Source organism: Crassostrea angulata, unplaced genomic scaffold (genome assembly GCF_025612915.1).
Source record: "Crassostrea angulata isolate pt1a10 unplaced genomic scaffold, ASM2561291v2 HiC_scaffold_72, whole genome shotgun sequence".
Lineage (NCBI taxonomy): Eukaryota > Metazoa > Mollusca > Bivalvia > Ostreida > Ostreidae > Magallana > Magallana angulata.
Genome location: NW_026441627.1, coordinates 189,032 through 200,380, shown reverse-complemented (window position 1 = coordinate 200,380; position 11,349 = coordinate 189,032). Strand labels below are relative to the sequence as shown.

Sequence of the window (11,349 nt, the reverse complement as noted above, 5' to 3'; positions counted from 1 at the left end):
CATCGATCAATCGCTTTCTCTTATATCTCAACAAACGAGATTTATTCAACAAAATGCTTTCGTCTACATTCATCTCTCTCACTTTCAAGGGAAGGATCCAAAATGAAAAAAATATTTAATAATGCTATAGTTATATTCATCAAAAACATGTTTACGAACTCATATCAAGGTCGCTAGACAGCTACATCAGAGTATTATAATCTAGGTCACACAGCTGTCTAGGTCACACAGCTGTTGTTTACGTCGCAGCTACATTGACTCCAAACACGTACACAGAGCTAGCGAGGTCACACAGGTGTTGTTTACGTCGCAGCTGCATTGACTCAAGTCACGTACACGGAGGGTATATAACACAGCGTTTCTCTTCAGTTCCTCACACCATTGAATGGACATCCTTCAGAACCTTATCGTGGAAAAAATCAGAGAGAAATTCAGCAACATGGCAGAGGAAAAGAAAATCAAAGAAGAACCAAAAGAAGAAATGGTTCAGATTGAACCAGACAGGCAGTTTTTGGGATTCTCATTCGCCGGAAAAAAAGAAAAAGAAGAAAAACCAGATTTTCTTCTAAAGCCTCCCAGAAATGAGGGCGGAGAAACTTACTTAGACATACTGAAAAGAGAAAAGCAGGAAGACAATGAATTCTACAAAATGATCGTCCTCCAAGAAAAAAGAAGACTGGCTAAAAACCCTAACTTAGTGACAGGAACCTTTGGACCCGGAACAGGCACAAAATCTCTCTACGACAAAATACAAGACCTGCTCAAGGATTACTATTACCAAGAAAACGAGTTCAACAGGCTGAAATTGGACGTCATTCTAGCAGAAAAATTAAAGGAAGAGGCTGAAGCAGAAGTACAACAGAAAAGAGACGTGGAAAAAGAACTGCAGATCACCAAAGAAGAACTACAAAAGGCCATCAAAGAAAATCAAAAAGCCACTAAGAAAATTCAGGATTTGAAAGAAGAAGTCGCAGAGCAAGAAAAAGAAATTGAAGAGCAAGAAAAAGAAAATGACGAACAGGATAAAGAAATAGACAAACTGGAAGAAGAAGTCGAAAAACTGCAAGAAAAAATCCACAAACTAGAAAAAGCTCCTCCCCTATTCTTCTCCGAGGAAGAGTACAAAAAACTACAAACCTTCAATTGGATACTAGAAAACGAGATAGAGAGAACAGATATGAAAAATACTGCACTGGAAGAAAAACTGACCGAAAAAGAAAACGAACTGCAGGAATTGAAGGACAATCTCCAAGAAAACAGAGAAATAATGAAACGCATGGAATGCGAAATGGAAACTTGGCTCGACATCGATTACGTACAAAAATCCAAGGAATTGGAGAAAAAACTGGCTGAAAAAGAAAAAGAACTGCAGGAATTGAAGTACAATCTCCAAGAAAACAGAGAAATAATGAAACGCATGGAAATCGAATCTCCATACATCGATTACGTAAAAAAATCCATGGAAATGGAGAAAAAACTGGCTGAAAAAGAAAAAGAACTCCAACAAAAGGATGACATGATAACTCGCATGGAAGCCAATTTGTTCACTTATATGGACAGCAATGCTAAAAAATTCCAAGATAAAGAAAAAGTCCTGGATAAAAAAATGACAGAAAAAGAAAAAGAGCTCCAAGAATACAAACAACATGTCAAAGAAATGGAAAATATCAACCAGAAAATGAAAGATGAAGTATTGAAAGTCACTCCCTTATACGATACCTCAGAAGCCGCAACTTTCATCCGAGAAATTCAACAGAAAGTTGATCAACAAATCCAAAAAGCTAAAGAAAAATTGGCCCTCATGGAAGCAGAAGTCGACGCACTCAAGACAGACAACAAGGAAAACGTTAAAATATTCGCAGAAATACTGGACCAAATTCTCCCCCACATCAAGGATATGACAGAAACTTTCAACGAAGCCGAAGAATGGGTGAAAGCAGCAGCCACAGGAGAACAAAGAGAAGCATGGAGCATCTATGTCGAACCCAAAATCGCCACGGAAGAAAAATTCAAAAGTCTCAAGGAACTCTTCACCGAACATTGCCATAAATTCTGCTTCGTCAGAAACGGAAAAACCCACAATATCAGCGGGGAAATTCAGCTGAAAAAACCACTCAACATCAAAGAACTCAACAAACTCCTGGGACCAAACATCTATCTGAACGGAGGACCGAAGGAACAAGCCACTGAAAAATGGTCCATGGCCGCGAAGTTCAACGAAAATGATTATTTCTCGATCTTCTTCACGGATCAAACCCTCAAAGGCGGAGACACAACATGTGAAATCAGCAAATAAACGTGTTCCGAGTGAAAAAATTTGTTCTTTATTAACATTTTTCTCCTTTAAACACTGTATATATGTTCATTTGTTCATTCTATTTGCTTTGAATTCAATAAAATTTGACTTGTTCTGTCTATACTGCCTTTGTTTACCTTTATTCAGACGCCATTTTGGATTTGACCTAAATAATATTCGACGCCATTTTGGATTTGACCTCACTTGACCCCCCTATCTAGAGGCCTTATACTACTATTTTGTATTAATTACCCTTAATATGTGATGTTATATATTTATTTATTACTTAAATATGTCTTAATGTTTAAATAATACAATAAAGATCACCATTTCCGTCTTTGTCAAATAAAAAATAGCCATTATCTGACAAACTGGGAAATTGGGCGTACAAAAAATAACTTTGATAAGACCCCTGGAACAAACCAGGAGGTAAAAGGTTTTTTTTATTTGACAATTTGATGTCTTTTAGCAATAACTTTAATATGTAGAACAGAAAAAGAAATCCCTAGGGCAGAAGTTTAAAAAATGTGCAAATTTGGTACATTTCAAGCAAAATCCCATAGGGTCCTATGTTAAAAAATAACAAACTTTGAGATGACCCCTTAAACAAACGGTGTGGTAAATGTCTTATTGTTTTTATCTTAAAATAATAATTGTATCAGTAGAAATTCATGTAAAAAATTTCATTAAAAAATCTAGGGCAGAACAAATTAGACCCGGCCTCGTTAAAGAGTATTTGAAAGGTGAGATTGAAAATTTTGAAGAGTTTAAATGAGTTAAATTGCACGAGATGTTAGACATCTTGTACATGGCTTTGCGTAGATCATCGCTATTTGTGAATAAACATGTCGCTTGATAGTCCTTGGGAAAACAAAACACTAATAGGTTAGTTACTGACTCACTACGGAAATATATTGGGTTGATCAATCTCATAGATGGCGAGGCGTAGTGAGTCAGTAACTAACCTAATAAGTAATAGTAAGACGTGCCATAAGGGTAATCAGTTGTCGTTGTGATTCAAGTCTGTATGTTGATCTAGCGTTGGTGTGTGATTTGTGCTTTGAATTCATTTGTCTTTATATGTATATTTTAGTTTCTACCGTCGATGAGAGATTTATTGGCCAATAAATACATTTCCGAATATTTTGTTTTATTATAATTCTATGTTAATTTTTGAAAGCAAGTTTTCGAGATTGTTTGTGCATATATACGTCTGTCTGTCGGTGTATACACTTGTCTGTACATGTGCTTTTTTATCTTCGGTATGTGACTGTGTCTATATTATACTTATATTCTAAATCTCAAATGAAGTGAATATATGATGTGTATGCACTGTAAAACTAAATACTAGTATATAAGATGTGAATAACTTGTACATGAAAGTTCGAATAAATTTTTTTTTTACTGAAATCTAATTGGTTTAGACGCAGTTGATAATCCGTTATATTACCCTCAGCATTAGCAACTCCCTTGGCAACGGGTAACACACAAATTGTTACATACGCGTACGGTTTGCTGTATAATTCTCGTCATTTCTATGTAGAAGCAGTAAAATGTTCTCTAAAATTAAAACATTCAGTATAAAAAAATTAATAGTCCTGTTTTGGAGGGTAACAGTTGAAATTGACACAATTGAAAGTATTAGATAGGCGTACATGGTAACATCCATTTTTATAAAACTTGATATAAATACAACACAATCTATGATCTGTTGAGATCTGACATAGACTTCATTAAAGCCAACGATATATCCTAAACTATACCACGAAAAACGACACACAAGGCTGTTTAGTCTATCCTTATTTAAATGGGAAGCAACTCAATTTTGTATAAAATTCTAACATCCGGTAATGTTAATGCATTCATGTTTTTTCCGAGCCTGTCGGGAAGGCCCGAGAAGTTGCAATTAGACTACACTGATTAGTAACACAAACTTACAAGCGGAATACAGAGACACATGATTAAGCACATTTAATCAACATTATGATAATCTGTCTCTTGCTGTATCATGATATGAAAATTCAGTGACATGCAATCCATTTAATGTGCACATTATATTTTTAACATATAAAGCATGTAAATGTATATTTAGCCATGATCAGTGGCAGTTAATCTCTATTATAAAACTGATCGTACGAACAAAGCCCTGAGATGGCTTTAAAAAAAGGAAAAGATTCCGTTCCGTTCCATTAAATACCAATATCCACACGGGTATTGGTATTTTGCGGAACGGAACGGAATCATGAGAAAATTATTAATAAGTATGGAATCCATATTCTTATATTAATATCTATTTTAATGTATTACAAATAAAGCCATCAATTATTTTTGGAAATAATGTTATCCCTCAGAATATGTTTGATATAATATAAAATTCTACGGGATGTATACATTGTGTATTTTTAATTTGATAAACAAACTCGTTAAATCTCCCGTAAACTCCCGTAACAAATACATGTTCGTTATAGATTGAATAAATGCCGTGCTTGTTATGATATTTTCCATTATTTAAAAAGTTTGAAAGATTCCGTTCCGTTCCGTTAAATACCAATATCCACACGGGTAATGGTATTTTGCGGAACGGAACGGAACCAGAAGAAAATTGTTCAGACGGAAGGTAAGTGATGAATATTAAACGTTTCCCTTGCGAATGTGCTCGTTATATTTTAGAATTCTACGTAATATGGGATACACATTGCGTTATTGCTAGCTTGATGAACAAACTAGTAATGTCATCCGTGTAAGTAATGTAGTATCATAGATGAAATAAAAGTTACAGCTGTACACAACACAGGAGTGATATGCAATATGCAAGATGTTTGAATTGATGAAATGATTTGTTGGTTTGCTTCATTTATCTCAAAATAACATAGAAATAAACAAACAGCTAGTAGTTGTTATGATATATTTTATATTTCAAAGTTTTTAAACGGTTCCGTTCCGTTCCGTTAAATACCAATATCCACACGGGTAATGGTATTTTGCGGAACGGAACGGAACCAGAAGAAAATTATTATAAGTATGGTAACAACATTTGTTATATCATCAATTATTCAAATTTATTTCAAATAAGACTATCAAGTATTTTTATCGATATTATCCCTGCGCTGCGAATGATCTTGGTATTATATGAATTCTACTTGATATAAGCATTGTGTTTTTGCTAGCTTAAGGTGGATCTCTACACCAAATAAGTGTAGGAGATTTTTGTTGCATGCATTTGTTACTAATAATAGGCACAATATTCAACAATAATAGACCTCAAAATACAATACTCTATTTTCTAGAGTATTTTTAAAATATCAGTCTGGTTCCAGATAACCCCTTATTTATCAAATTTTTAAACATTTCTGTTTTAAATTTCTTATGAAAGTGAAATGTCATTAAGTTTAAAAATAAAAGACAAAATCATCATGAATGAAGTTTGTATGATTTTTATTGGAATCCACATAAATATGAAACTTAAATATAAACAAATTCTTTTAAGGCAAACTGCTGGACAAAATCCCACAAAAATCTGAAAATATAAACAATATTCATTGGTTAATAGGATGAAAAAAAGAATTTGTATGAAATTGAAAAATTAAAGAAAATACTGAATTATTGCAAAAATCTTGGTTTGAAAGATCCTGTTTAAGAGTTGTCTTTCTTTATTTTACATGGTCTCAAATATCTTGGGACCATTTTTTAATTAATAAAACTCACGAAGAAAAATTAAAAAAAGGAACAAGTCTATGCTTAATATGTACATGTGTATATATAAGATGTGTAGTGCTTATGATAATATTTGAAGATTAAAATGTTATATTTTTAATGAACGCATTGTATGTATTTACCTATTAAAAACAAAATATTAGTAGTGAAATTGCCTTTTACTTTTTTTATATACAATAGCAATTATAAACAACAACCATACGCATATTTATACATACATTAGATGTCCATAGTGATACACATGTACGTGTGGAAATGAAAAACATGCTCCTTTTCAGAATTCTGTCCTTCCCTCAACTGGCTTGCAAATACGGGCTTCCACTGCTATTGCTACATGGTCCTAGCGTTATCTAAGTTTCAATGCAAGTAATTTACTGCAAATGTTTTACATTTGGGAAATTGGGATCAATTCAAGAGATCGTATTTACGGTACTTTCGTTTTATATTCATCGTACATATATAGTTTAAGTGAAATTATGATATCTGCTTACCTATATCGATAATTCGTCATAAATGTATGATCGTCTGTTGCAGATGACATGACCAAAATGTATTGCCAATAGCGGTGAAACAGTAAATTATTTAAATTCCACGTTTTCCGTACAAAACAGCTGATAATCAATGTTAGTTGAAAGCTTTAAACAGGAAGAAAATTGACATACTTATAAGCGTTTTTGTGACTTTATTCCTATATCACCTCCCGTGTTAGAAGAGTTCAATTTAACGGTGTATAGCTATTTTGTACCACGACAAAATATTATCAATCCGGAACAAAATGGCGTTTCGAACGGATGTCAGACATGTTGTGACGATGTAGCCTTCCACCTTAATTAACCAACTAGTTAGTTCTGCCGTGACAATGATATGAAATTGATAAACAAAAAAATGAAAACAAAGTTGTTGTTGTATGCAGCACACGCACACAAAGGCTGAAATTAATAATCAGCAAATACACAGTGGGAAGATGACTGAATTGATTTGATTGATAGACTCATTCATCTTTAAAGAATCTGATAAAAAAAATCAAGGAACGGTGAGAAGTTGTTATGATATTTTCCATTATTTAAAAAGTTTGAAAGATTCCGTTCCGTTCCGTTAAATACCAATATCCACACGGGTAATGGTATTTTGCGGAACGGAACGGAACCAGAAGAAAATTGTTCAGACGGAAGGTAAGTGATGAATATTAAACTTTTTCCTTGCGAATGTGCTCGTTATATTTTAGAAATCTACGTAATATGGGATACACATTGCGTTATTGCTAGCTTGATGAACAAACTAGTAATATTTACATTCCACATATATTTTGCATGTAAAGCTACTGCAGATATAGCACCATAACACAGACAGGGTACTAATAGGTTAAATCACGAGTTTTAATTGTGACGTCACAAACGTTTAACGCTGATAAATACAACGTCACAAGCGAAAATCAAATATCACGCTTGTGGCTGTTACTGTGGCTCTTCCATTAATTTGAACTTACCCATAGGATTATACAGTAATTTTGAGGTATAATTCGCATTTGCGTACATGACAAGAAGGTAAAAAAAATGTAAATATAAGCATTAAATCCTTATTTTTTGAAAGATAAAGTCTCATAACTGCAACGGTGTGTGCAAACAAATTTTCATAACGCGCTAACGCGCGTTATTCAATTTGTATGCACACACCGTTGCAGTTATGAGACTATATCTTTCAAAAAATAAGGATTCAATACTTAAATATCATCCGTGTAAGTAATGTAGTATCATAGATGAAATAAAAGTTATAGCTGTATACAACACAGGAGTGATCTGCACATATGCACGATGTTTGAATTGATGAAATGAGTTGTTGGTTTGCTTCATTTATCTCAAAATAACATAGAAATAAACAAACAGCTAGTAGTTGTTATGATATATTTTATATTTCAAAATTTTTAAACGGTTCCGTTCCGTTCCGTTAAATACCAATATCCACACGGGTAATGGTATTTTGCGGAACGGAACGGAACCAGAAGAAAATTATTTATAAGTATGGTAACAACATTTGTTATATCAACATTCATTCAAATTTATTTCAAATAAGACTATCAAGTATTTTTATCGATATTATCCCTGCGCTGCGAATGATCTTGGTATAATATGAATTCTACTTGATATAAGCATTGTGTTTTTGCTAGCTTAATTAACCAACTAGTTAGTTCTGCCGTGACAATGATATGAAATTGATAAACAAAAAATGAAAACAAAGTTGTTGTTGTATGCAGCACACGCACACAAACGCTGAAATTAATAATCAGCAAATACATAAGATGACTGAATTGATTTGATTGATAGACTCATTCATCTTTAAAGAATCTGATAAAAAAAATCAAGGAACGGTGAGAAGTTGTTATGATATTTTCCATTATTTAAAACGTTTGAAAGATTCCGTTCCGTTCCGTTAAATACCAATATCCACACGGGTAATGGTATTTTGCGGAACGGAACCAGAAGAAAATTGTTCAGACGGAAGGTAAGTGATGAATATTAAACTTTTTCCTTGCGAATGTGCTCGTTATATTTTAGAATTCTACGTAATATGGGATGCACATTGCGTTATTGCTAGCTTGGTGAACAAACTAGTAATATCATCCGTGTAAGTAATGTAGTATCATAGATGAAATAAATGTTATAGCTGTACACAACACAGGAGTGATATGCACATATGCAAGATGTTTGAATTGATGAAATGATTTGCTTCATTTATCTCAAAAGAACATAGAAATAAACAAACAGCTAGTAGTTGTTATGATGTTTTCCTTTATTTCAAAATTTTTTAAACGGTTCCGTTCCGTTCCGTTAAATACCAATATCCACACGGGTAATGGTATTTTGCGGAACGGAACGGAATCAGAAGAAATATATTCAGGAGAAAGATTACTTAAGTAATTTTCATCGACGTTACACACACAGATTAATTGAGTCTGGTTTAAACCTCAACTTTATATTTACAGTGTCAATCAAACATCATAAAACAACTAGTGACTTTAGGTTTTCTCGGGAAAGAAGCGTGTATTGACTTATAGAGCAATGAGTAGCATATTTTATGTAATACACAATTCATTAAAACAGCAAAATTTGTAAAACAATCTTCCATTTACGATAAGTTAAATTGAAATAATGATGTTTAAAATAAATCTTGTTTCCCCTTTTGGGGCCTCTTAACTGGTTCCGTTCCGTTCCGTTCCGTTCCGCAAAGTACCAATAGCCGATGACAACTGACTACACAACAGATTTTGAGGTTGTAAACTAAGACTGAAAGGGAGACACAATCCAACAATATCCAATCAGACAGAGACTGAGATGTTATCAAATGAGTGGCGATGTTGTGTCCATTTGTACACTCTATTTGTCGTATTGTTGATGAATGAAATTTTTTTTTCCTGAAGCCACCATGTTTAAGAAATGTGATAAAATTCAGTTAATAGTAAACAATTTTTTAATTGTAAATGATTGTTAAATACATCTATTGTACTAATGATAACTGAATTACTACTGTAACATCTCCTTCTTCAATTTTTTAAGTGAAGTTTTAAAAAAGTACAGTTGATGTAGCAAAATTATTTTGGCATTTTATTTTATTTTTCTTTTTTTTTATATATTTTGTATAATCAGTCATTGTTACATGTACATATGGAATTTGGTCTCATCATTGCATTCATTTTAACAATTATTTTTCCTCTTCTTGATTTGGAAATTAGTCATAATATTGTCCAATTACTCTTCCCTGCTACATATTTTGGTTGTGCATCCCATTTACATCTATTTTTATGATTACCTATTCCAGGTCTAGTCACTTTGATATGAATGATATCTACAGTGTATATTTGATCTTCATTAAGATGAAGTAAAATGGTGCATGCTACAAAGTAACAGTCAACATTTTCAGGGCACAAATGTTATTAATTTAAAAATGGATTTTTTGTGAAGACAAAGTTCATTTTCACAGAGAGAGATTTTGTTTCTCTTGTGTGTAAGCACAGTATTTGTGAAACAATTTGTGGCTTATTTATAGTGTGTATTTAAAATCCTTGATTATTTATATTATTGTCATTTTTCACTGCCATATTCCGATAACATATTTTGTATCAAATCTCAACATTGTAAATATCATGAAATGGTTGATAGACACATTCATTGACAAATGAAATATGAATATTACATGTATGTTTATGCTTCTTGTTGAAGGAGGAAAATAAAGGTGTTCAAATTATTCAAACAATATCAGTTGTTTGGGACTTATTTTTCCGAAGGACCAAAGCTGCAATAATGTAGCTCTCCTCCCTTTTTTCTTTTCAGAAAATATTAGATAAAAAAAAAACCCCAAGAGGGCTATATTTTCAAATATGCAAATTATTTATTAATGTAAATATTATCCATTTAATTTCAATAAGATTATCTTCTTGCAACCAATTTTGATCACTCTACAGTTTACTAGAAATTGAACTTACTGAATTCTAATTGATTACTAAGTCTACAAAACTAAGTCTCCCGCTAATTCATCGCATTGTCAAAGTCTACAGCTATGCTTGAAAGGACCCCCTGTGTTGTTCAATTAAAAACATCACGATAACATAGATTTTTAAGGGGTCGAGCTAATGCTCGGCAGCCTTCTAGCGATCGTCTGGATTGGCAATCGTCCAAAAATTCATGCTCTGCACCGCCTTTTAAATGCGCATAAGAAGTAAGATCCTTAAAGTATTAAACACATTACAAGATTTTTATTCCATTTATTCAACTTAATTATGTACAAAAAACCCAACTTTGCCTCTCTGGTTATTGACAGATAGGCAGAAATTTGCTTAATCAAGAAATGGCGGATGAATACAATAAGGTGTAAACCACTAAATATTATTTTAGTTTATCGCTTAGATTTTAATTATAGACCGTGCCCGATAGGAATAAAATTTTATATGTAAATGTATTTGTTATCGGGCACGGTCTCCAAAATAAATATAAGCGATAAACGTATCTAATGATATTAAAAACGATAATGCAGTTGGTTTGGTCGAGTATTTTAGATAGCACGTGTTGTTGATTACTAAAATAGGTAATCTTGTTTCAAAAGGGAATTGAAATAAATAAAAGTATGTTTTATTTTTATATTTAGGGACACACTGTTAATGTATTCAAATTATGAACCTGTGAAAAATGTTCAAAGACTGTTTTAAGCACAGGCACGTAGCATCAGGGGAGGGGGGGCTGCCCGCCCCCGCCCCCCCCCCCCCCACTTTTTCTCGCCCCAAATAATTATCTTAAATTTACATAGTAAAAAATGAATTACCATGGAGTTGCCCCCCCCCCCCTACTTTT

At 33.0% G+C, this 11,349-nt stretch overlaps 1 protein-coding gene and 1 long non-coding RNA gene across 2 annotated transcripts; one reads left to right on the top strand and one right to left on the bottom strand.

The window, feature by feature from the left end:
• The first annotated feature begins 259 nt into the window (after window positions 1-259).
• Window positions 260-2,302, top strand: LOC128168951 (golgin subfamily A member 6-like protein 25). Its single transcript, XM_052835117.1, has one exon. It carries the CDS (start codon window positions 386-388, stop codon window positions 2,294-2,296), a length of 1,911 nt encoding a protein of 636 aa, XP_052691077.1. The 5' UTR covers window positions 260-385; the 3' UTR covers window positions 2,297-2,302.
• A 3,412-nt stretch (window positions 2,303-5,714) lies between these two features.
• On the bottom strand, window positions 5,715-6,837 carry LOC128168961 (uncharacterized). Its single transcript, XR_008241477.1, has 3 exons — window positions 6,502-6,837; window positions 6,229-6,360; window positions 5,715-5,813 (listed from the first exon to the last, which is right to left on the bottom strand). It is a non-coding gene; the product is annotated as an uncharacterized LOC128168961 (long non-coding RNA).
• Window positions 6,838-11,349: the final 4,512 nt, after the last annotated feature.

Coding starts and splice junctions, on each gene's coding strand:
- LOC128168951 (XM_052835117.1), top strand. CDS start 386: ATGGACATCCTTCAGAACCTTATCGTGGAAAAAATCAGAGAGAAATTC.